Genomic DNA, 25,802 nt, shown 5'->3' on the forward strand with positions numbered 1-25,802 from the left:
GGCATTCAGGCCAGTGAACACTGCAAGGGATCTCATTAATTCTATTTCTAATGCCTGGCTATCTTGCCCCAAGCCAAGGATGCTCTTTATGATTATCCTATCCATCCCCTTGAAGGCTTTTCCCATGGGGAGGGGGCTGGTTGGTCCCTGGCAAACCAAATGTAAAATGAGATGAGGCAATACCTCAGGCATACCTCGATAGAGACCTGCTTCCACACACAAAAAAATGGGATGGGGGAACAAGAGGCCGGATTGGCCAAGCTATGACCCAAAAAGGACACGGGAGCTACATTTGCTTCAAATAAAGTCGATGGTTTTGCAAGGAGGCTCCTCTATATCCCATCCCTCTCCCATTTCTCCAAAGCTGAAGAAACCTGGGTCCAACCCAACAGGACCCTCTGCTGTGCAAACCCCACCGAAATGAACGGTAGGATATTGCAGGGCTTAATAGTGCTTTTTAACGGCGTTGCATTAACGGAAGAGCAACTTTCCCTTCCCAACGGCTATTCCAAACATCAGGAAACTCCAGCTATAGGGGTTTGTTGCTTCAAGAGCAGCCCTCAAACCCAGAACCCTGCAGGGCGGCCCAGTCTTCTAAGTTAGGGAGAGAAAAACCCCTGCTCTTGAACACTGTATTTATAAGCCACTGATTTGTTTTTTCCCCCTTTTAAAATAAAAGGCCGATATGCAGAATCTCTTTTGGTTTTTTAAAAGGCTTTACTCCCTCAAGGAAAAAAAAAGATTTACAAAACAAAAACAGCCTGCATCAACTCTCCAGGAGAGAGATTTGACAATATTAATCCAAATATCACGCTATTTAATTCCCCAATAAAACATTGGAAAAAAAGTGCCTACAATCTCTTTCTAACACTTTTGCTACATATAAAATCTCCAGCTAATAGGAATCTTATGGTACCAACCCTCTAAAACAGTTAAGATATATACACATTTTGGGGGGGCAGGGGATATTAACAAACAGAATATTACAAAGTATTAAAGAAGGCAACTCTTCTGTTGGGTGATTTTCATCTTCACTTGAAGTTGGCGTAGTCTGAAAAGGCGTCAATATATTCCTGAACCACCTTGTAGCAGAATTCGTACTGTTCCTGGAGATTAGGCAGAAAAGAAAATGCAGAGTTGGTCACGGAATGAATCGTCACTCTTCAGAGACACTGTGGTCGCAAGGGAACCTGCCTATTAATTACAGGGCGGCCAAAACCAGGTAGCCCCATGTCAAATGCTACCTTCAACAGACCATCTAGCTCAGCCCTGTCTAGACCAGTGTTCTTCAACCCTGATTCGACAGATATTGTTGGACTGAAACTTGCATCATCCCTGAACACTGGCTAAGCTAGCTGGGGAGACGGAGACTGTAGTCTAACATCACCTGGTGGCCCAAGCTTGAGGGATGCTCAATCTGCACTGACTGGCAGCAGCTCTGCGGGGTTTTGGAAAGGTGTCCTCTCCAGCCCTACCTGGAAACGCCATGGGTTGGACCTTCTACACACAGAGCTTGCAAACCACCATCACAATTCGGTGTCCGCATGACTAAGCCATTTCTGACGAACCACAGCAGCACACGGAAACACTGTTTACCTTTCTGCCGGAGCAGTACCTATTTATCAACTTGCACTTTGACGTGCTTCCGAACTGCTAGGTTGGCAGGAGCAGGGACTGAGCAACGGGTGCTCACTCCGTCGCGGGGATTCGAACCGCCGACCATCCGATCGGCAAGCCCTAGGCTCTGTGGTTTAACCCACAGTGCCACCTGTGTCTTATGGGCTAGAAAGTCCTCATATCCCATTTCCTTACGCAGGTACAAGAGTGAGAGGAAAGAGATGGGGCTCTGAAGGGTGGGAGGCATAGCTGCCAAGTCTCCTGTATTTCCCGGGAAATCCCCGTTTTTCCAGCTGTTCCTAGCTGAAAAAAATGATTTTTTTTGTTTTCCCCCGGTTTATTCTGGCGCGGCGGCCATTTTTGAACTGGGCAAAGCAGCATCAAAAGTCACTTCTGAGCATGCTCCGCCCAGTTCAAAAATGGCGGCAGCACTACTTCCGGGTCTGCTACTTCCTCCCGGTCCCTTATTTCTCCGACAGCAACTTGGCAGGTATGGTGGGAGGGAATGGGAGGATCAGCTCACACTTGCAGGAGGGAACTTCTTGCTGCTCAACCCACTCAGCCACCCGGCCTCACCCACCCCACAAACAGCAGCCCATGCCTACCAGTGTTTGGACCATGTGCGGCCTCTGTAACCTCAGACTCTTCACTGTCTGAAAGACATCTAGAATTCCTTCAGCCTTGACTCTTTCCAAAACAGTGCCCAACGCACAGAAGGTCCCTGTTCGGCCGGCTCCAGCACTGGGGGGAAACAAAAGACAAAACAATAACAACACACCTGTGAGTGACAAACACAGGCCTTCCTGTTGCCTGAGCCATTCCACTGTCTTTCTGATGGTAAGAGCTGTTGACGGGAGAATAGACCCCCTTAGAATATTGTGGACGCTCCTTCCTTGGAGGTTTTTAAGCAGAGGTTGGATGCCCATCTGTCAGGGATGCTTCAAGCTGAGATTCCTGCATTGAAGTGGGGTTGGACTAGATGATCCTCCGGGTACCCTCCAACTCTACAATTATATGATGGAAGAGACGTGGAACCCCATAGGTATTTAAAGCTCTTTTGTGGAGAAAGGCTAGAGTATGGGTCAGCAAACTAAGGTCCGCAGACTGGATCAGGCCCAATTGCCTTCTGGATCCGGCCCACGGGCGGTTCGGGAATTGCCGCATGGATCGCCTCCTCCCTCCCTCCTCCTAGCTTCTCCCCGCCCTGCTTAGAGGAGGAAGGGGAGCAGCAGCAGCAGCGCTTGAGCGGCCGCCATTTTAAGCAGCCCCTCTCTGGAGCCCTTTCCCGCGCTGCTCATCGTCCTTCCACCGCCGCCGCCAGCCCCTGCCGCTCTCAAGACACAGGTAAGCAGCCACCGGGGCTCGTGGTGCTCTTGCATCATTCCCCCCCAAAAAAAAATATAGTCCGGCCCCCCATAGGGAAAGACCAGTGGGAATGTCACTCCATTTAAGGATGAAAGTTGGGTCAAACCAATTACTGTAGTCACCAACTCACCAAAAAAGAGAGAGGGATGTATGTGCACTGATAATTGGGCTTGTGTAGATGCACATGCATTTCCTTGTCGCCCATTAAGACGTCAGTTGCCCGCTGCAGAAATGCATGCTCCCTATCTCTACCCTGGGTTCAAATTCCAACCACATCTCCTGATCTGTGGCGCATGGGAAATACTGGCAACCAATCTTAACAGCGGTTACTGTCTAACCAGGACCGGAACCCAATCCCTGGTACCCTTAGGAGGCTTTGTGGCAATGCCAGCAACTTCATGCAACATACTCCTTGTCACTAGCGCCTCTTGGGTAGCTTGTTTTGCCAATTCTTGCTGCCCGGAAATCTCACAGCCCGTTTGATTACCTGCAGTGCACAGTAATGGGGTGGTTTCCGGACTGTTGCTGCTGCTTTTGCACAGCTGCAATGATGTTGATCATTCCTTTTCCATCAGTGGGGATGCCCACCTCCGGCCAGCCATGGAAATGGAACTGTCTGATCTGCCGGGTTTTGTTTTCCTGGTCAGGATAAAGAAAAGAAAAGAGAAAATCTCAGAAAAGCCTGAATCTGAATCCAGGGAGACTCGAGGTGGGGGTGGGGTGGGGTGGGCAGCAGACGGAATCACTTCACGTGATGCGCCGACACACTAACGTGTCACGGCACACAGTTAGAAAAACTCTGTCCTAGGAGTTAGCAAAAGGGATTGGTTTTTTTTTAAAAAAATTTTTTTTATACTTTTCAAGTTTATACATTTCACTAATTTTATAACCATTTTGACATTTCCAAATTTGACTTCCTTCGCCCTCTTTCTGCTGTTCCTTAAAATTTATTTTTAATATCTTCTGCATATCCAAATTAACTTAATTTGCTCATTTATTCATCTGCTTTAAATATATACTCTTATGAAACTGCAGGTTATTACAATAATCCTGCCAATATTCTTATCAGTTTACAATTTATCTGTAAGTATTCAATAAACCATTTCCATTCTTTTATAAAAAGTTTGTTATTTTGATTTCTTATTCTTCCGGTAAGCTCCACCACTTCTGCATATTCCATAGGTTTTTGTGCCCATTCTTCCTTTGCTGGGACTTCTGCTTCTTTCCATTTTGGGGCAAGTAACATTCTTGCCGCTGAGCAAAAGGGATTGTCGATAGCAAAGGAACGGGAGGGAAACCTTGGCTCCCAGAAGACAATCCAGCCAACTGCAATAAGTGGAGATGGAGAGATACAAAGGCTTCTTCTCCGTGGCTATTTTGCATCTCTTGAATGGGCAATGAACATTCACCATTTCCCACTAACACTGGTGGAAGGAGAAATGCAGGAGCTGGGAAGTCAAGAGGCAACATCACTTCTCCCAGCATGCACAAGTTGCCCCAGCACCTACCCTGGTATTTGACACTAGCAGGTCCCGGACCGTGTAACTCTCGCACTCCTCCTCTTTCTTCAGCTCCACGGTTATATCCCCATAGGACACGGAGCCGTCAGAAGGCCAATACTGGGCACATTTCTCCTGAGCAGTCAGAAAGCAGGCAAGACAACAAAGGGGAAGGCAGTTAGACAGACAACATAAATATGCTCTAGAAGACCAAGCATGAGTTCCTCCCTGGCCTCCTTTCTGCCTCCTCCCCCCCCCCCATCAGGAGGGGGAACACATGACAGCTCTGAGGAAGGCAATGGTCCTTTATAAAAAGGGGAACCTGGGACATATATCACAATGCTGAGCATTCTGAACACAAAGGTATGGGACAGGGACCAAGCCTGCATAGGTCTTCTTGCTAGATGCAGTGCTTACCTCATTTATATCCTCTTGCTGGCTGAAAAGACACGACGAACTGATGAATCTGCCTTATGCCCTGCCGGACGACTGCACTGCCTACCAGAGAAGCGGCTCTCCAAGGTCTCAGGCAGAGGTCTGTCTTAGACCTGCTGCCTGGGTTCCTTTTAAGGTACAGGTGACGGGGACCAAACACGAGGCCTTTTGCACCTGCAGCGTGTGCTCCGTCACACTACAAGAAGGGTACAGAGGGTACAGGACTCTACAGTTTCTCCCAATGGCTGCGTAATGGGAGAGACTCAGGCCCATTAAAGGATTCAACATCTTTGGTGCTGAGCAATAATGCAATTATTACTGCAATGCGTTAAGGCAGCTTCAGCTGGTGCAGAATTCAGTGGCCAGGTTGCTCACCGGGAGAAGACGGTTTGAGCATCTTGCACCGATCCTGGCCCGACTGCACTGACTGCCAGTTAGTTTCCGGTCCCAATTCAAAGTGCTGGTTTTAAACCATAAAGCCTTAAATGGCTCAGGGACACAATATCTCAAGGTCTGCCTCTCTCCTTATCAACTGACCCAGACTCTGTGTTCATCACCTGAGGCTCTTCATTGTGTGCCTCCTCCACGTGTGGTCCAGAGGGTGGCAACGCAAGAACAGGGCCTTTCCTGCAGTGGCCCCCCATCTGTGGAATGCTCTCCCCAGGGAGGTTCGGCTGGCACAGTCATTATACATTTTTATGCGCCAGGCAAAAATGTTCCTCTTCAACCAGGCCTTGGGCTGATTAATATTCTACAGCCTTTTAAATGTGTCTGTGGGAAGGGGGGGACTATTGTTTTGCTGCTTGGTTATACTTATTTACTTGTTTTTATCCTGTTTTTATTCTGTGAACCACCCTGAGATCTTATGATGAAAGGCGGTATAGAAATCAAAAATAAATAAATAAACAAAGTTATTGGAGTTAAAGGCTTAAAAACAAACAAACAACCCAATGGGAGCTATGCTCAGAGTTGCGTGTGCCCCACTTCGTACTTTGTAATGCAATTTATCCAGAGAGAGGAAGAGCAAGGGCATATATGTGCACTAAGCAGCTCAAAGTGGCGTGTACAGTATGTGGCTGGCCAATGGCAGGCTTAAGAGAGGACCAGGCACACTGAAGCTTCTGCATCAGAACTGGACCACGTGCCTTCAAGATCCCGGGAGACAATTCTTGCCCACTTCCCTTTTGCTCACCTGACCCCTTTCTTCCAGCTCAGTCAACATAACAATGGAGCAGGACTTCCACTCCCAGATCATCCTCCAGAAGTCTTCTGTTGTGTGCTGGAGAGGGCCTTGGCTGGCTATGTAGGAATCCTTTTGGCGATAGCCCTGGAATTTTAAGACATGGTTACTAGGAAGGGACACAGCAGCGAGACTGGGCATACCCAAAGGCCAGAGGAACAGGTACTTTGCTCCAGTAATGTCAGGGGTTGTTCAGACTACTCTTGAGTAACGAGCTTCCACATACTTGTTTTTCAAAAGTCTTTATTGGTGCACGTTATTTACAGTGTAGTGAGCTGTCGGTTCATGGCTTCTCATTCCGTTTCAGAATCCGGCACTGCCCCTTTTCGCAACTTTGACCAACATAAAAGCCTCGGGAGAGTGAATCTCCTCCCCTTTCTCCTCCTCCTTAATTCCGGTATCAGGGGGAAGGGTCTGCAATCTGCTTTCTCCCTGTCCACCCTTCCCGCCTCTCTCTCTTCCCGCCTGTGGAGCAGGGGCTCTCCCATGCTGCCAGAGACCTGGCACTCCTTCTCCGTCTCCTGACTAGCCCCTTCAGACCCCGCGCTTTCATGACTGCTTGGAGACGGACTGCTCCTGATGAGAGGGGGAGGTTCTCTATAACCTCTCCCCCTTACAAGTAACATCTAACAACTATATATATCTCTCTTCCTTCCTTCCTTCCTTCCTCCCTCCATTCAAGAAGACGACACAGAGAGAAAGGAGCTTAGTCACTGAAATGTGCCCAGCAAAGGCAGGAAATTGAATCCCCGGGTAAAAAGGCCTACCAGTCATGAAAGGGCTTTACGACCCAGGTACTTGACAAGTAATGAGAGGAAGGAGGTTAAACGAGGCGAGCGCTGATGCAGATCTCTGCTTAACATGTACACAGACGGACACCACAATACAGAAGACCACACTACGGTAATTAACGCAAGCTTAGTCAATCTAGAATGACCATCACTCTGTTTTCCTATAACAGATTAGACCAGGGGTCAGCACACTTTTTCAGCAGGGGGCCGGTCCACTGTCCCTCAGACCTTATGGGGGGGGGCGGAATACATTTTGGGGGAAAATATGAATGAATTCCTATGCCCCCCCAAATAACCCAGAGATGCATTTTAAATAAAAGGACACATTCTACTCATGTAAAAACATGCTGATTCCAGGACCGTCCGTGGGCTGGATTGAGAAGGTGACTGGGCCGCATTCGGCCCACGGGCCTGAGGTTGCCTACCCCTGGATTAGACTCTCCATCCCTCCTACACCTTTGCTGCTCTTTGAAAGCCACCCTGGTTGCAGGAATGTGATGCACGTTAAGGGACGAGAAGTGATCTTGAGTGCTGGAGAGGCTCAGTGAGAAGAGTCTTATAGAAAGTCTCCCACTGACAGATTGGATAGACTGAAACTAAGCAGGGCAGGAAACAACTAGGAAAGAATGACCTGGGAGCAGGATGGTTTCTAAAGTTGTCTAGTAGCTGCTGACTGTCAGAGCGCCTGGCTCTCAGCTGTTATTCCAGCTAGGAGGTATTCAAAAGGAGCGTCTTTGCAGTATGGGAAGCAGTCATATAATCGGAGGGCCATTTTATGCATTAATCAGAATCAAGTTGCAAAGCTGGGTCTCCAGACTTCTTTATGCAGCAGGTTAAGAGGACTGTAAAGTGGATTGCTACTGCACAAAAATATCCTCCACGCTAATAAAAGATAGCATGCTGGGCAAAAGGTTATGTGGAACCCTTCTGTTTGATTCGTTGTTAACATGCAGGGAGGCTCCCAATCCATGGAGAAACATTCAAACTTGCAGTCCTCACCTATAACCAGTAGGGATCAAGTCAGGAACAGCTTTGTTTCTTAATTCTAATGAACGAGCAAACTAACTCTGGCAAACACAGAAGTCATTGTCAGATGTGAGGGCTGCAGCCGGCTGCATGGGTCAGACCAATACAGTGGTACCTCGACTTACGAAGACGATCCGTTCCGCGGCGGTCTTTGTGAGTCGAAGTCTTCGGTTGTCAAAGTGCCCGTTCTGCGCATGCGCGAAACACGATTTTGAACTTCTGCGCATGCGCGGACCGCACGCGTGGCAAAAAGACTTCCAGGGTTGTCGACTTCATAAGTTGAAACCTTTGGAAGTTGAGTCATTCGGATGTCGAGGTACCACTGTACAATGTTAGACAGGTCTGTGTTCGTGGCCATTTTCTTCCACTTTCCTGACACATTTCTCAAGGGAACCACACGACTCGAGGAAAAGCAGTGAGATAAGGCACTCTGGGTGCTAACAGTTATATGCATGAAGTGCAGTTTCTGTTCTCCAACATGAGACAGGAGAACTTGACCGAAGAACCCAAAGTTTTCATTCTGGGGCTAAAGTGGAAGCAAGGGCAATACTGAAGGCACAGTGGGAGAAGGAAGGAAGATCACAACAGGGGAAGGCCACTCACGTCAATAAAGGAGGCATTCACGTAATCTGTGTTCTCTTCGCCCCTCTTCACTGGAATGATCACCCGGTTGAACTCGTCTACAGGAAAGACCAGGCAAACAAGGCAACGATTTTAGAAATATTTGGCAGCGTGTGTATAGATGAAGATATTGGGTCTGAAATACTGGAGCTCAGAAGAGATGGGTTTCCACAGCAACATACAAAAGTGGAGCTGTACGGCTGCACAACAGTCATGCAGGGAAGGCATACAGAATGGCAAAAATGGTCCCTAGCATTCCAGTGCTGAACTGCTTAAATATTTCGTAAGCAAATGCTGATTGGATGTAACTAAATCAATTTTCTTCCCTGTAATTGCAAGTCATGATACATTTCTATGACATTCACTGCCTCTTCCAGCAACTGCCGCTACTGAAGCCTTGATCACAATGGCTGTCTCTTTCCCCCAGCCCTCTCCACCTCATCATGTTACTGCCGACACAAAAGCCACTTCCTCTCAAGGTTCCTCCTGCTGCCGCTGCCCCACAAACAACAGCAGCAGCTGTTCCTCAGCTGGGCTTCCCTCCCTGCAGGGCAGGACACTCACATGGAATTATCTGCAGCACCCGGTTCTTCTTCATGTTGGCCGGCAAATTGCCCGTTCTCATCTTGTCGTTCTGGATTTTGATCGAGGTTAGTTTCTGCAGAGAGAGGTTGGTGGAACGTGAGCCACACCAAAAGCACCGAGGGCACATACCTTACGGTTCAAAGCATGGACATGCATGTGCAGAGCTTCACAGTGGGGCAGCCAACAAGGGCACATACTTGCCCATTACTGACATGTATGTTAGATGTGTCCATTACATTACACACAAAAAGGCGATGCAAGGGCAGCAGACGTGCACTCTCGCACACAACATGCCCTTCCTCTTTCTACTCTCTACACCAGAGGTCACCAACGTGGCACCCGTGGGCACCAGTGTGCCTGCCAGTATATCCCATGGCACCCACAAATGGTCCTCTTAAAAACCCATAATGCGCAAGAGACTGTGTGTTCTTGTGTGTGTGGCTCAGTTACTGTTTGAACTGGTTTGGTCTCTCCCACACTTGAGCACGCCCACAGTTCACTGGCTGCCACAACTGGATCCTCACCCTCCCTTCCATGCTCAACAAAGAAGAGGTGCAGAGTGCTTCAACCTGTGAGCAAGTACGGCAGTGACTGGTATAGGTACCTTTCCCCCATTCATAGGGACGTGTAGGATACTATTTTGTAGTTTCCCCCCCCTTTTGTGCACTTTTAGATGTGGAAGCCGTAGCCCCATAGCGGGCATTTTGTGACTGGCCCCCAAGGCACTTTCTCAAAATTCCAGGTGTGTTCATAATTCTAGAAGGGTTGGTGACCCCCTGCTCTGCAGCCAGCCTGCCTGCCTGGGATCACAGAATTGGGAATACCAAAAGCCATCTAGTTCAAGCACCTGCCACAAAACAGGTCACTCTCCCCTCCAGCCAAAAAATAAATAAATCCAAACTATGTAACAGTTTGCCACATACAGAAATGGGCCTACAAAATATGCAGAGATTTAAGATACCTGTAAAATGAACCATGGAAAGAGAAGAAGGGAAGTCATTGATATCTTAAGGATGTAAAATGAGTACAGTATTTGAAATTGTAAAACAGAAAAATTAATAAAAATTATTTAAAAAAACACAAAAAGTAGCTCTGGGTAGCTGACTGGGGGGTGGGGGAAGAAATCTGTGTGTGTATGGCTGTCTCTTTCCTCCCTTAAGGTCCACAAACAATAATATTCTGGAGATCCCGAGTCATAAGATGGCTAGATTGGCCTCTACTAGAGCCAGGGCCTTTTCAGTACTGGCCCCAACCTGGTGGAACGCTCTTTCCCAGGAGACCAGGGCCCTGCGGGATTTGTCATCTTTCCGCAGGGCCTGCAAGACAGAGCTGTTCCGCCTGGCCTTTGAGTTAGACTCAGCCTGACCCCTGTGTTTTTCTCCCTCATGGCTTGGATTTATGGCCTACTTGAAATGAGGCTGCACTTTAAATTTTAATACTGTATTTTAATCTGTATTTTAACTAATTGTTTTTATGTTTTATTGTGGTTCTGTTGGTGTCAGCCACTTATGGCCTACTTGAAATGAGGCTGCACTTTAAATTTTAATACTGTATTTTAATCTGTATTTTAATTAATTGTTTTTATGTTTTATTGTGGTTCTGTTGGTGTCAGCCGCCCTGAGCCCGGTTTTTGACTGGGGAGGGCGGGGTATAAATAAAAATTTATTATTATTATTATTATTATTATTATTATTATTATGGTTGGACAGGAAGACCCATGCCTGTTCTACTTCCAACAGCAGGATCAGATTCCTTATAACCATCTCGTACCTCTAAGGATAGGATAGGAAATCCTCAAGTCTTGTGGTCTCCTGATCCCCCTTGTGCTAGTTCTCCAAAGATATTCCCCCAAGGAATTCCAAACCATGGTTGCCATGAGCAATATGCATGCAATATTAGCCATGGCTCTGTCTTCACCATTAATGGGAAGCCAGATTTAAAATCTGTGTTGCCAGTCAGGGACGGGGAATCTGTGACCCTCCAGAAATTGTTGGGCCATCACTGTGCCAGGCTGATGGGAGTTGGGGAGTCCATCATTACTTGGAGGGCACAGGTTCCTTCTCCCTGCTGTAAATAATGTCATGACACCATGGCTAGAGAAAAGCAACTTGGTTCACATGTGCCTGATTGGTTAAGCCTTGCTTTCTGGCTCCACAGAGTCATCTGGTTGGCCACTGTGAACAGGATGCCAGACTAGGTAGGACACTGACCTGATCCAACAGGCTGTTCTTATGTTCTTCAAGTCTGGCTGTCTCTAGCTACAGTTGTCCCTGGTAATGGAGGTGCTAAGCTACTATAGCTGCTACCACTCACCTTAAACTCTTCCTCCAATCCGTTGGTGCTGGTCCCTGGGATCTTGTTGTAGATCTTCTGGAGGTGGATCTCCAGAGAGGTCACCTCCAGTTCTGTATCCCCGTACAGATAATGCTCCAGAAGAGCTTGGTAGATGAACACATACTGCATCTGAAGGAGAGAGAAAGCTACTGTGAGATGAGCACGCTCCACATTCAAACAAGGCCATTCTCTGAACAAATTCAATGTGCTCACAGAGTATGAACACGAGCTAGGAATGCATGACTATCCCAGCATTTGCCCCGAGAGGGTCTTGAGGCTTTGCATGGAGTCAGGATGGTACACGCTCCAAGAAAGCATGTGCAAAACATTATTCTCAAGCTTCTCTGTCTCCCACTTCCCCTGCCAACTTAACCCAGAGCAGCAGAAGGAAGATTCAAGGGCAGCGACTCCAGTTCCTTGGTACACCTTCCCTGCCAAAGAGCACCATCAGGACCTTATGCCCCAGTGTTTCCAACAGGAAAAAGTGAGGCGAATGGTGACGTTTTCCTGCCAGGTATGCTGGGCATGTGGTTCTAGAGCTCTCCCCTTGCTGAGAATGGAAGCTCTGTTGATCAGCCACTCTGCTTCCCCCAGGTAAGTTTGGAATAGGAATGGGAAAAGAAGAATTTGTTGCAGTTTGGTTGTGTGTGTGTGTGTGTCTGTGGTCAGCAATGAAAATCAGTCAAGAAGTTATGGTCACTATTCCTTCACAATGCTATGGTTGGCTATTTTAAGTCCACAAATGATATGCAATTGACGACTTTTTAAAACTTTGTTTTGATGCTTCCTTTAAACTGAAGTGAAAGTTAGTTATGTAAATAGCTTCGTAGCTTATGCTAAACAGCAGACAGGAAGGCAAATAGCATAGTAAGTTTTTATATGTGTTGGAAGCTGCCCAGAGTGGCTTAATTAATTAATAAATAATAATATTAATAATAATACGGTTGAAACAGAACTGAAGCGGAGCAGAAGCAGCACTGGTTGTAATAAACAGCAGTTGTAACAGAAGTCGATGCCTTCTTACATTCCTAGTTATGAAGAGCAGGCAGCAGGTGGCAGGTGGAATGAAGGTGCAATCCTGCACGGCATAGCAGGAAGAGGCATGAGAAGCAAACCATACTTTGGCCTGAGAAGGCACAAACCAAGTTCCTTCTCAGGAGCAGACTGTGAAAGTGTGAATCGGAGTGTCAGAAGACTCCCCTTTCAATGCAGTCATGATCTTGGAGCCCTGGCAAAGCTGACTGACCTGCTTGTTATGCAGGCAAAAGGGGGGGGGGAGGATCAGAGAGGCAGGCTCGGATAGTGCTTGGAAAGAGAGGCTTCATTATTCTTTGTGTGGGGAAGGAAGGAAATAATTCTTAGGCATTTGTCCTGCCTGAATTCGGCTGAAACGTTTGGAGGAAAACCTCAGGGTCACATGATTAAGTCTGCTTACCTGCTCATTTACACACAGTAGCCGGTTATATTTTGGGTTCTTTTACAAACAATAAATGCAAAGGAGAGTATCTGGGCCTACACAGCATGAAGCTTATCCTGCAGGAGAAGAGACTTACATCAGTCTGTACCATCTGGCAGCGCTGCGCCCGGATGCGGCTGACGAACCCGTAAACGTCCACCTTTCTCTCCGTGAGCATCATGTCCAGCATGGCATCAATGACAATGAAAGTTCCCGTTCGTCCCACACCAGCACTGGGGTGGGGTGGGGGTTGGAGAAGAAGAGAAGGGGAAAAAAGGTCTCTTTTGAGAATTCGGCCCTGGCAGGCAGTTTCAGCCAAGCAACCTGCACAAGCCAGATCACAGCACGCAAGTGACAGGCAGAGAAGATGATTCATTAAAGAACAAAGAAGCTCAGGGGCTTAACATCTGTCTGCTTAGCCACCCTTGATGAGCAGTACATGCAGGGAATTCCCTGTGGGAGGAGGCTCGGAAATGGTAGTAGTGCCTTCTGACAGCTTGGTTGTGCCCATCGTTGGATAGCTCAGTTGGTTAGAGTGTGGCGTGGATAACGCCAAGGTTGCAGGTTCAATCCCTGTAAGGGACAGCTGCGTATTCCTGCATTCTTAGATTATTCCCAAATCATTCCTAGATGATCCTCAGGGCCCCTTCCAACTCCAGAATTCTATGATAAACAAAAGGCAGTTCCCTAATCCTACTATCTCCATCTAAAACCACAAGTCAAAAGGCTTGAAGTATCAGAATTTTGTGGGGTTAATGGTGGACTGAGAAAGTACATTTCTTAATGCGAGTGTTAGGGGAGGGGTAGTACCTCTGGTGGGGGGGACATCATATACCTTATGGGATAGTTTGTCCACCTTTATATGATGAATTCCTTTCCATTACATATCGGACAGGCTTTCTCTCCATTGGTTTTTTGGTGCCTATTGCAGACCCTCCCCCTTTCTGCGCAGCTTTTAAGTGGGGATCTTTATTCCAGTTTTTGCTCAGTCACTAGAGCTTGAGACTCTTAATCTAAGGGTTATTGGTCCAAACCCCACATTTGGCAAATGATTCCTGCATTGCAGGGGACTGGACTGGACTAGATGATACTCAGGGTCCCTTCCAACTCATATGATTTTAATTTAATCAATTTAATTTCATATCCCCACATGGAGGCACAGGTGACCCATCCAGCTGTTTTTGGACTACAACTCCCATCACCCCTCACTATCAGGACCAGTGCTCTATTTAAACATTGGTTTAGACAAAAGGAAGGAAGGAAGGAAGGAAGGAAGGAAGGAAGGAAGGAAGGAAGGAAGGAAGGAAGGAAGGAAGGAAGGAAGGGAGGGACTGATGAGCTCCAGACTGACCTGCAGTGTACAACAATGGCCCCTGCATACTGGGGGTTACATGTCTTCACCTTCTTCAGGAACTTCAGCATCCCAATGGGAGTGAAAGGGACCCCAAAGTCAGGCCAGCTGGTGAAGTGGAATTGCGTCACCAGGCGCTGAGGCTTCTTATTGGTGACATCGCCTACCTGGGTGGAAGGGTGGGAAAACAGATTGGACATATTGGTTAATTATCAGGCATCATTCTAGAGTCATGCCAAGCTCTCCGAATCCCTTCCTTTCATCACCTGTAAAAGCCTATTGTAGAGATCAGGAATGACAGGTTAGACCAGGCATCCCCAAACTGCGGCCCTCCAGATGCTTTGGCCTACAACTCCCATGATCCCTAGCTAACAGGACCAGTGGTCGGGGAAGATGGGAATTGTAGTCCAAAACATCTGGAGGGCCAAAGTTTGGGGGTGCCTGGGTTAGACTAAGGGAGAGAGGAGTGTGGCAGGGTCCCTTCTCTTCCATGCCCAAAATTGATAGAGGTCGCCTCCTCTCTGCTGAGCAAGCAAATTCTCCATCATAATTTAGCACCAGGCACACTAACTATGCCTATATCTCTCCAAGGTTGGTCCACTTTTGCTTGGGCTATGCCACTTCAGTATTTGGGGCGGGGGAGAAGGGGTGTACGAAAAAACAAACCCAGCCATTCCAAAAGAACAATTACATCCATACAGAACAAACCCTAGATGCTGGTTCCTAACCTGGTCCCACCAACCCTACTGATCTCCAGCTGCAGCATTCTGGAATCAACAGACTTACATAAAAAGGGAGAAGAGAGAGGATCAAAATGAGATACCTGCTGAATGCAGAATTTCCGCACCGTGTAGTCAACTAAGACAGTCACATCTTCCACGGACACTCGGATATTTCCATACGTCCAGCAGCCCTGATCTGGCCAGTACTGAGCACATTTGCACTGGAGAGAAATACACATTTTTTAAAAAGAAAACATAGACCAACATTTTGAAATTATGAATTACCTGCCCTTCACATAAACATTTTGGTTTTATGTGGCTCTCGTTTCACTTGCCACAGAGCCTCCGGCACCCACTTGCCTCTTTCCTCTCTTTCAGGTTGGTCACCATGACAATTGTTGCTGTGTTTTGCTCCCAAATCATCCTCCAGAAGTCGTTCACAGTTTCTTCTTTTGGTCCTAAACAGACCGAAGGGAAAAGAAAAAGTGGTACAGGAAGGTACTTGCAGGTGGGTGGGAGCAGGGTGTGTGTGTGTTTAACAAGACCTCTAAGTGGTATAATAATTGTTCCATATTGTCAGGGCTCTGTCAAGGCTTCAGGGAATTACTATCAAAAGGCAGATAACCGAAAGGAGTTCTTACCACGTAATTTATTCAGTATTCACAGAGAGCGACAAAGGAACGGTGTCTCTATAATGGTGGCGTTGCTCCAAGTAAGGTCCCACCCCTTCAGTCCCCCTTAATCTACGTCACCCCTGTGCAGGCTGGTCAGTGCCTTCTGCCTCTGAGATTTGTGTTCTGCTACTCACACAGCCCATCTACTGTACTTTTCTATAAGATGCCCCCATGTATAAGACACCCCCCCCCTATTTTGGGAGACTCAGTTTTAAGAAAATGAGGGAAGATGGCCCAAAGTTGCTGAGCTTCTCCCCCCACGCAGCTGCGGGCAGAAAACACTCCCCAGATAGTTTCCTGTGCGCAGCGGCATCGAGGGAAGTTGCACTCCTGCCAACCGGCGGGCTGGCGGGTGTGCCGCTTCTCCCTGCCATGCCACTACCTGTGTATTGGACGACCCCAGTTTTTTTAGTCAAAAAACCTCATCTAATACACGGGAAAATATGGTAGTTTTGGGAGAGGGGGGGGGGTCAGGAATGCTTTCAAGAGACACCGAGTCTGTTAACTGTCTCTCCCCTGGTGCTTCTCCAATATTTCCCAACTTTTCCCCTTTGCAGCCTCTGAACTATGCCCTTCAGCAAACCACTGTTCTAAATCTACATTGTCCTCCTCTTCCTGGGAAGGTGTAGAGAAACAGGGCGGTCTCCCACCATTCCTCCTCAGTCCAGTCCTTGACACATATGCATAATGCTGTTTTTTTTAGGAAGGGCCACAGCTCAGTAATGGAAGCATTCTGTTTCAAGGAAGGCCCCTATCATCAGATAGAGCTGAGAGAGATAGGCCTGAAATTCTGAAGAGCTGCTGCCAGTCAGTGCAGACAATACTGTGCTAGATGGACTTATGGTCTGACTTGGTATAAGGCAGCTTGCCATCATGTAAAATGCTTAAGCCAGTAGTTCTCAAACTTTTTATCTGGGCCACACCAAATTATTTTTATTGATAAGAAATACACTGGAAGACAGAAAGAAATAACTCCTAGCAGTGCTTGATAGAAAACAACTACTTTATAATATCACAGAATCGTAAGAGTTGGAAGGGACCCAAGGGTCATGTAGTCCAACCCCCTGCAATGCAGGAATCTCAGCTAAAGCTCAATGACAGATGGCCATCCAACCTCTGCTTCTAAACCTCCAGGGAAGGAGAGTCCACCACCTCTCGCGGGAGTCTGTTCCACTGCCGAACAGCTCTTATCGTCAGAAAGTTTTTCCGAATGTTTAGTCGGAATCTCCTTTCTTGCAACTTGAAGCCATTGCCTTGAGTCCTACCCTCAAGAGCAGGAGAAAACAAGGGGGCAGCCAGAAAGTATAAAGCAATGCAGCTACATCTCTCACACAAATCATGTTGAACAGCTATCTATCCATATTCTGCAAATAAATAAATATTTGATACTATGCTATGGTATACTATACTGAAAAGTTTAAATGTTTCTTTTATCGTCCTTGACGATATTCCTGCCCATGCTTGCCACCCTCTCCTGCCACACCCTGCTTAAGAAGCAGTACCAAAATCCTGCTAAATAAGAAACAAAATAACAAAATTCCTTCCAGTAACACCTTAGAGACCAACTAAGTTTCTAAGGTGCTACTGGAATGATTTTTTTTATTTTGTTTCGACTACGGCAGACCAACACAGCTACCTAGGTAAAGGTAAAGGGACCCCTGACCATCAGTTCCAGTCGCGGACGACTCTGGGGTTGCGGCGCTCATCTCGCTTTACTGGCCGAGGGAGCTGGCGTTTATCCACAGACAGCTTTCCGGGTCATGTGGCCAGCATGACTAAACCACTTCTGGTGAACCAGAGCAACATACGGAAACGCTGTTTACCTTCCCGCCGGAGCAGTACCTATTTATCTACTTGCACTTTGACGTGCTTTCGAACTGCTAGGTGGGTAGGAGCTGGGACTGAGCAATGGGAGCTCACCCCGTCGCGGCGATTCGAACCGCTGACCTTCTGATCGGCAAGCCCTAGGCTCTGTGGCTCAACCCACAGCGCCACCTGCGTCCCACTCCACCACGGCTACCTACCTGCTGCTAAATAAGAATAAAAGAGTCAGACCAACAACCTATTTAGCTCACCAGTTATTATTCTGACAGGCAACAACTCTTCAAGATCCTCAGGCACCTGAAACTCTTTAAGCATAGATGCCAAGGATTCAGCCTGGAGGTATTTAGAAGCAAAGCACCTGCTGTATGACTGAGCCCCTCAAGGAGGTACAGAGTTTACATTTCTCCCGCAAAGCACGCATCAGACTTGCAACTTCTGCTCAGATGGTAGAGTTTCCTAATCCCCACACCATGCAGAAAGACTAGGATGAAATTCTGCGGGGCATTTTTCATATTTCTATCTGCTGTTATGCAACTGAATTCCTGCCTTTCGCCACGGGGTGGCAGCAAAGAGGCACTCTCCCGTCCAACTAAGAATCCACTAGCTACCCTTTCAAACAGGACAGCCTTCCCAGCACCTCCTTCCATCTTTCAAATTCCAGAATACACTTGAGTTCTGGAAAACAGGAGTCCATTTTGACAATATGCTGGGGGCCAAATCTTCACGGGCGAAACCCTAGCCGTTGGCCCACATGAGCTGTAGATTAAGTTGTAGCTATCCAGACACCAGAAGAGATGGGTTAATGTTTACATGATTTAATGGTTGCAATGGTTGATTTGAGGAGGGCAATATTCCCCTGAGCCTCCTTCCTAAGGCTGGCTGCCAGAGTAGCACAGGAACCAACTTGGGAACTCAGAACCTTAACGCACTGCAAATATATTTTGCTCAGCCTAAAGCCTCTCAGCCATTTGTCATCTCGGGACAGAAATCCAAAGGAAAGCAAGTGTGACTTACCTTGGGCTGCAATGAACTTGTTCTTCTCTTGGTACCCCTGCCAAAAGCAAAGAAAACAAGAGAAAGAGGTGGCTCATTTGTGCCTCTGGCATGCGAGTCAACTTCAAAGTCTTCCAAAAACGTTGGCACCTTCTCAGGCACCACACAGAGTGAGCTCTTGACCTTGCCAATTTTTTTATTGTACATAAGCTGTATGAGGGCCAACGAGAGGGGTTAGAGCAGTTGGGGGGGTGTTACATCAGCACCAAAAAGCATCTGTTTTTCATGTTTTTGGTGTGGTGCCTGAAGGGGAAGAATACTCATCACTACCAGGGGAAAATAGGTACATAGCATAGTCACACGGACAGAGCTCTCTCTCCTTTGGAACATTTTACTGGAAACACAACACAGCATGTTACTTGATCCTGGTGGCAGACAGAAGCATGCTGGGCATCTAAACACAGTGCACCTGATTCTCACCACACCCTTCACAAAAAACCCTCTTGAACACAGTAGTGTGCCAGCACCCCACAATTTGTGTGTGCTGCTGCTCTGGCTAATGCAAGAAGGATGGTCCAACAAGAAATGCCAGGCAATGATTCTGCTCCTGACTTTTCTGTCTTCTTGACAAGTGCAGGTGAGACTGCATAGGTTAGGGGTGCTTTGGGCATACAAAAGTAGAGGCGGGAGACGAGAGAGAGAGAGAGAGAGAGAGAGAGAGAGAGAGAGAGAGAGAGAAAAGCAAGGAAGTGAAGTGGAGATTATGCATCTACCAACACTGCAAGAACAAAACATTGCACCTCTTTAAGGAGCTGCTGTATGCAGAAACCACTAGCACATCTAGCCATACACTGCCTACTCTGATTGGTATATAACAGTTCTCCAAGATTCCCAGCCTCCTTACCTCTAATATTTAACTACAGATACCAGGGATCAATTTGACCAAACTGCGGGAGGCAGTGGAAGACAGGAGTGCCTGGCGTGCTATGGTCCATGGGGTCACGAAGAGTCGGACACGACTAAACGACTAAACAACAACAACAACCAGGGATCAAACAGCATGGCTCCTTCTGCAAGCAAACCATGTGCTCTCCCACTAAGCTATAACAGAAGGCAAAGCATCTGATGCGGGGATACAGCCAGGACTGTGATGACACCATAGCCTCCAAAAATCCACGTTCTACACCAAGAAATAGTCATCCCTCCAGGGATGAACTGCACACCTCCATATTAGAATGCATCTTCAGTAGCACTCGTTTAAAATAATTAAGGTTTTTTACAAAGTGGTTTGAGGGAAAGAAAACAGAAGGGCAGAGCTTGGGCAGGAAAACAAAACATACGCACTACAATAAAGTTTGCAGCCCACTGATGCTCCTTACTGCCTCAGCCAAGCCACGTCCATCCTATACCCAACGTCATCAGGCATGGCAAAGATGTGGCTCACTGCCAAAAGTGGGGCTCGCAGGCATCTCCATTCAGCTGATTAGTGGGGCTTGCAAAAAGCTATGCCTTTGCCTGCGGTGTTTGATTTTCAAACCATATGGGCAAAGGAAAAACGGGTTTCCTGACATCATTTGTAATGTCAGATAATTGACAGGTGGGGAGCTGCACCCATCTGCCAAAGCTGGCTTGCAGGGAGGGTGGGCAGGTAAGAATCTAGCCAGCTGGCTGGATCCAGTCCCCCACCCCTGTTCACAGCACTTGAAGGCTCCTTGTTTTGGAGACTTTTAGCTGGCAGTGGGCAGGATCTACAAATCATAACTGCTGCACAACTGCCCTTTCGACAAGGAAACCTGTGCAAGGTCAAGGGAAATTAATGGAAGTTGTGTGACAGCAATGCTTGGTGAATTTGACTTACTGAGGTTGAATCCTGACAAGACAGAAGTACTGTTTTTGGGGGCGGGTGGGTGTGGGGGACTCCCTGGTCCTGAATGGGGTCACTGTGCCCCTGAAGGACCAGGTGTGCAGCCTGGGAGTCATTTTGGACTCACAGTGTCCATGGAGCCACAGGTTAATTCTGTGTCCAGGGCGGCTGTCTATCAGCTCCATCTGGTACGCAGGCTGAGACCCTACCTGCCCGCAGACTGTCTCACCAGAGTGGTGCATGCTCTAGTTATCTCCCACTTGGACTACTGCAATGCACTCTACATGGGGCTACCTTTGAAGGTGACCCAGAAACTACAATTAATCCAGAATGCGGCAGCTAGACTGGTGACTGGGAGCGGCCGCCGAGACCACATAACATACGTCCTAAGAGACCTACATTGGCTCCCAGTACGTTTCCGAGCACAATTCAAAGTGTTGGTGCTGACCTTTAAAGCCCTAAACAGCCTCGGTCCTGTATAGCTGAAGGAGCGTCTCCACCCCCACTGAGATCCAGCGCTGAGGGCCTTCTGGCGGTTCCCTCACTGTGAGAAGCAAAGCTACAGGGAACCAGGCAGAGGGCCTGCGGAGGTCAAGGAGATAAACAACTACCTGACATTTAGAAAACACCTAAAGGCAGCCCTGTTTAGGGAAGTTTTTAATCTGTGATATTTTAATGTATTTTGCTATTTGTTGGAAGCCGCCCAGAGTGGTAGGGGAAACCCAGCCAGATGGGCGGGGTATAAATAAATAAATAAATAAATAAATAAATAAATAAATAATAATTACTGTCTGTGCACTTTTCAAGCTACGGAGAACTAGAAACTTGGTGTCTGTAGGGAGCAGCATGAAGCCACCCAATTTTGCCTACACGATTGCAGCTGAGCATGTCTTTAGATCACCTGCAACACTGCTATGAAGGCAAGCATGGGAGCTGGTTAGCATTCTCGTTAAAATAACAAAGTCTCGTTCTGCTTCATTTCCCTTGCAGATACTTACATTAATAAATGAGGCGTTGATGTAATCAGAGTCTGGAACCCCTTCAAGAGGTGTCAGGTGAACCCTGGAATGATCATCTAGGAATGAAGGTAAGAAGTGGCCCATTAAAAGAAACAAGTGTCAGGGCGACATTTAAAATGTAAAGCTACATATGCCCAGAAGGAAGTGAAACCTTCAAGAGGAGAGCATTTGGGTCCAGGGTGGGCCACCCATGTGGATCTACTAGCAACTGCTGGAGATGCAAGAAGAGCAACAGGCTCTTCCCCTCAAACAAGTTCTTTGTGGTGTGGTGTGCTTTTTAATGAACATACTCTCGGAATAATGTTCTTTTGCCTCCAGCTTCCAAAACGAATGCATTTTACCATATATGGCTATTGTTCTCATTCTTGTGTTACAGGAACTGCTTCTGCTGCTCTGCCTCTCCCCCTGGTTTGTGCCACCCCCTCTGTTATTCCCCTTGACACCCACAAGCAACACTTCTCCTAGGCAACCTCCCTCCCCTCTAATAATCGCTCCATCATTTTTGGCATAGCAAAAGAAACAGATGGAGAAAGGTTGACTGACATCAGGCTAAAGCACTACTAGTTCAGCACCCTCATTGTATTGGTGTCTACCCACTGGGAAGCACAGGCACCTCTACAAACAAGACAAACATTGGGGGGGGGTGTATTTGGATCCCCTGGGTTCTTTTGAGCTTACTGCAATGAAACCAGGAGACAAGGCCACCTGCAGAAGCAGCTCTCTGTGTCACACTGCAACGTACAGGTAGCTGTTAGCTGTGCAGGGCAAAGCAAGAGCTGTATATGGCTCTGCTTCTTCTTCAGGTGGGTCTCATCAGGCTCACTTGAGCCTCGATTTGAAGCAGGCCTATACTGGATCAATTCTCTTTTGCACAGACTCTTTATGTGGGTGGCAGTAGTAGCTGCATGCCATGGCTTTGGGTTATCAATCTCTTGTCTGTGATTTTGTTCCCTTCAGATGGTTTTCTCGCTTTTCCTAGTCTCACTTTTTTAAAGAGAATGTTTGGCTACAAAGGTGCAGGCGCTGAAGCAGTGTGCATCGTTCCCTTTAACACCACGGTAGCCAACCACCGGAGAACATCTTGGGCAATACTTACAAGGCAAGATGTTTACATATCTGTTCTTCTCCTTGTTTTCTTCCTTGGACGCAGCTTCACAGGTGGCCTGGATGGGGCATGCCGGGAGAGCCTGGGAGGATGGGATGGAAATAAGAAGATGCTGTACCTTCGTTGAACAACAGGGAGCAATCCACACCCAACACACAGCCTTTGTAGCTTTTTTATTCTGATCCTCTGAAATGGGCAGTGGTAAACAGCCAATGATACCAAATTGCAGTAATTCCAAATAAGTGGCAACCTCTTCCCTTGGAAGTTCACCAGAATGTGCATACCTCACCAATTGTTGGCTGGGCTGCAGACTTAGCTGTTTTCACATCTCTCCCTCCTAGAGCTCTAACTTTGTACTTGCCTTCTGTCTCATTCTGCGCTGTTTGCCATTTATGTTTTTGTGGCCTCTTTAAAAAGCTGCCCTTTCACTTAATTCATAATTTTTATTTTTATTTTGCCTTATGACAAGAGTTCTAAATTGGCTAAAAGCCTTCCAAGACCTGTTGTACATTGGAGAACAGGACCACACTGTCAGTGCACAATAACAGGGAGACTCAGAGGGAAAGAATTTGTCCCCACCCAAATCCTGGACTGTGTCATTCTTGCAAAAAAAGTTGAAAAGGAAGGATGCCAACACAAAACTCTGCACTGCATGGAATTGACCTAGTAAGGTAGTTGTTTGCATAGAGCTGTTTGGGGCTGATGGAGGTTGTAGTTCAAAACATCTGCAGTGAACCAGGTTGGGAAAAGATGGTAAAAAGTGCCTGAACTCCATACAGTAATTGTTGAGCCATATTAGTGCTATTTAGCATGACACATAACAGTTTGTGGTCAACGGCACCAAAGGCCACCTTAAAATCTACAAAAGGTGCAAATTGTCCTTTGCCAAGAGACACATAGTTGTATATTACATGCTTTGGCACAAGACAGTTGCTCGGAGAGCTCATTCCTGAATCAGCTTGTTTTCTCCTGAAAATGCTGTTACCGTTACTTATAGTCTACGCCTCAGGGTAAGCCACAATATTAATCAGGCTAATTAGTTTGTAATAAGGAGAGGTTCAACTCTCCCTCCCTCTCTCTCTTTAACAGGTGATGATAATTGTACTTTGATTCCTGTCAGTTGTTAGGTTGAAATAATAAAAAAGCTGGTACAATACTGGAAGCCACCAGTATTTTTCTTCTTAAAAACTTCACTGCAAATACCATTCCCCCTGGCGCCTTGATGTTTGGTAAATTTGATATGATATAATTCAAAGTGCTGGTTTTGACCTATAAAGCCTTAAACGGTTCAGGATCACAATACCTCAAGGACCACCTCTCTCCATATGAACCTACCCGGACCCTGAGATTATCTTCTGAGGCCCTCCTTCGTGTGTCTCCTCCTAGAGAGGTCTGGAGGGTGGCAACACGAGAACAGGGCCTTTTTTGCAGTGGCTCCCCGTCTGTGGAATGCTCTCCCCAGGGAAGTTCGTCTGGCGCCTTCATTATACACCTTTAGGTGCCAGGCAAAAATGTTCCTTTTTAACCAGGCCTCTGGTTGATCTGATTTACATCCTACGCCCTTTTAAAACGTGATATTGGGTTGTTGTTTTCATTTTTATTATGTATTTTGTGGTTTTATATCTTGATTTTGTTCTGTGAACCACCCTGAGACCTCCAGGTATAGGGCAGTATATAAATTCAATTTTTTTAAAAAATCCATTGTTTCCTTGGTAATTGGTGGAATGGATGAAATGTCTGATGGTCCCATGTGTTAATTTTTGACCAGCATCAAGGCCTCCATGAAGAGTGATTTAACTTTATCTATAGAGGATCAAATGTGCTGCTGAGGAGGCAGGTTATAGTGTAGTGATGGAGACACCTCATGTGAGCAGACTGCCTACAATTACAGTACAGATAAAGTGTTTACAGTAATGGGTTAATGAATGGGGGAATCACCCTTTCATTACAGGCTTTTAACTAATCCTATCAACTCTTTGCAGGTGGCGCTTTGGGTTGAACCACTGAACCTAGGGCTTGCTGATCAGAAGGTCGGCGGTTCGAATCCCTGTGACGGGGTGAGCTCCCATTGCTCGGTCCCAGCTCCTGCCAACCTAGCAGTTTGAAAGCACATCAAAGTGCAAGTAGATAAATAGGAACCGCTACAGCAGTAAGGTAAACGGCATTTCCGTGTGCTGCTCTGGTTTGCCAGAAGCGGCTTTGTCATGCTGGCCACATGACCTGGAAGCTATACACCGGCTCCCTCGGCCAATAATGCGAGATGAGCGTGCAACCCCAGAGTCGGTCACGACTGGACCTAATGGTCAGGGGTCCCTTTACCTTTACCTTTTATCAACTCTTTGTAGACAGATTAAGAGAAGCAAGTAGTTAGGCTTCATGCTACCTAGGCACACAAGATGGCAGCAAAGTCCCCTTCAGTAAAACCTCAGGTTGCTTGAGCTAAATCACTATGGACTGGCCTGGGTACAACCTTTTGAAACAGGCAGATCTCCAAATAATGAGTCGCAAGTAAATTAGGAAAGTGAAAATTGGATAGAGGAAAAAACCTGTTTGGAGCAGCAAGAAGCGAGGAGGGGGAGATGAACTGAACATGACACTATGAAGAATAAAACCCTACCTCCTCCACAAAGGAGAATAGATCCAGATCTCCAGTAGATCTTAACCCAAAGGATTGTTGTGCAGGGGTCAGAATGTCAGTAGGGCGTTCTCCCCTGATCTACATGGGAATGATCTGAACCCATAAATTTCCTTTGAAGCTTGGGAGGCACTGAAGATTTAACACGATTCTTGGGAGTGGGGAAGGAGACCTAGGTTCAAATCCTAATTCAGACACGAAACTCACAAAGGCATCTCAGCAGTCACTAACTCACGGCCTAAATTACTTTCCAGGTTGTCAATGAACCCCAAAAGCAGGGGCCCTCTTAACGTGATCTCACTCGTAACCGTGCATTATCACCATCTCATTATCAGCATCTCCTCATTTGCATAGCTACACTTTGTTGTGCGTGTAACCAGGACTGATTGAAGTGTGGCGATGACGTGGAAATCTTACTGGAGTCACAATCGGCTCTCAAATGCTACTCTGGTTTGAATCAATAATGCAGGGAACAGATTTTCTCCAGGAAAACAGGAAGAGGGCGTGAAGGAGCCTGGACAAGGGCCCAAGTAAGGGCAGGGTCAAGTAAGGGCAAGCTAACAGCCCTGCTGATCTAGAAATATCTGATTGGGAGGCACAGCATAGCAGAGAACCAGGGACTGAGCCTCAGACATTTGAGCACAAG

The 25,802-nt window shown here is 47.0% G+C and overlaps 1 protein-coding gene across 2 annotated transcripts in view; it reads right to left on the minus strand.

Annotated features, from left to right (window-relative positions):
* Nucleotides 1-663: 663 nt before the first annotated feature.
* PTPRA (protein tyrosine phosphatase receptor type A) overlaps nucleotides 664-25,802 on the minus strand; it is a 139,281-nt gene continuing 114,142 nt past the window's right edge. For both annotated transcript variants that reach the window (XM_035103107.2, XM_035103105.2), the window contains 15 exons: nucleotides 22,513-22,603; nucleotides 21,396-21,472; nucleotides 18,555-18,591; nucleotides 15,403-15,500; nucleotides 15,144-15,263; nucleotides 14,321-14,487; nucleotides 13,067-13,202; nucleotides 11,493-11,642; nucleotides 9,159-9,252; nucleotides 8,577-8,653; nucleotides 6,109-6,243; nucleotides 4,491-4,616; nucleotides 3,470-3,621; nucleotides 2,223-2,358; nucleotides 664-1,106 (listed from right to left, as the gene is read on the minus strand). In XM_035103107.2, coding sequence (XP_034958998.1) covers nucleotides 1,032-1,106; nucleotides 2,223-2,358; nucleotides 3,470-3,621; nucleotides 4,491-4,616; nucleotides 6,109-6,243; nucleotides 8,577-8,653; nucleotides 9,159-9,252; nucleotides 11,493-11,642; nucleotides 13,067-13,202; nucleotides 14,321-14,487; nucleotides 15,144-15,263; nucleotides 15,403-15,500; nucleotides 18,555-18,591; nucleotides 21,396-21,472; nucleotides 22,513-22,603 — 1,671 coding nt within the window. In that variant the 3' untranslated portion in view covers nucleotides 664-1,031. The remainder of the gene's footprint in view (nucleotides 1,107-2,222; nucleotides 2,359-3,469; nucleotides 3,622-4,490; nucleotides 4,617-6,108; nucleotides 6,244-8,576; nucleotides 8,654-9,158; nucleotides 9,253-11,492; nucleotides 11,643-13,066; nucleotides 13,203-14,320; nucleotides 14,488-15,143; nucleotides 15,264-15,402; nucleotides 15,501-18,554; nucleotides 18,592-21,395; nucleotides 21,473-22,512; nucleotides 22,604-25,802) is intronic.

The sequence above is a fragment of the Zootoca vivipara genome, chromosome 9 (genome assembly GCF_963506605.1).
Source record: "Zootoca vivipara chromosome 9, rZooViv1.1, whole genome shotgun sequence".
NCBI classification, from domain to species: domain Eukaryota; kingdom Metazoa; phylum Chordata; class Lepidosauria; order Squamata; family Lacertidae; genus Zootoca; species Zootoca vivipara.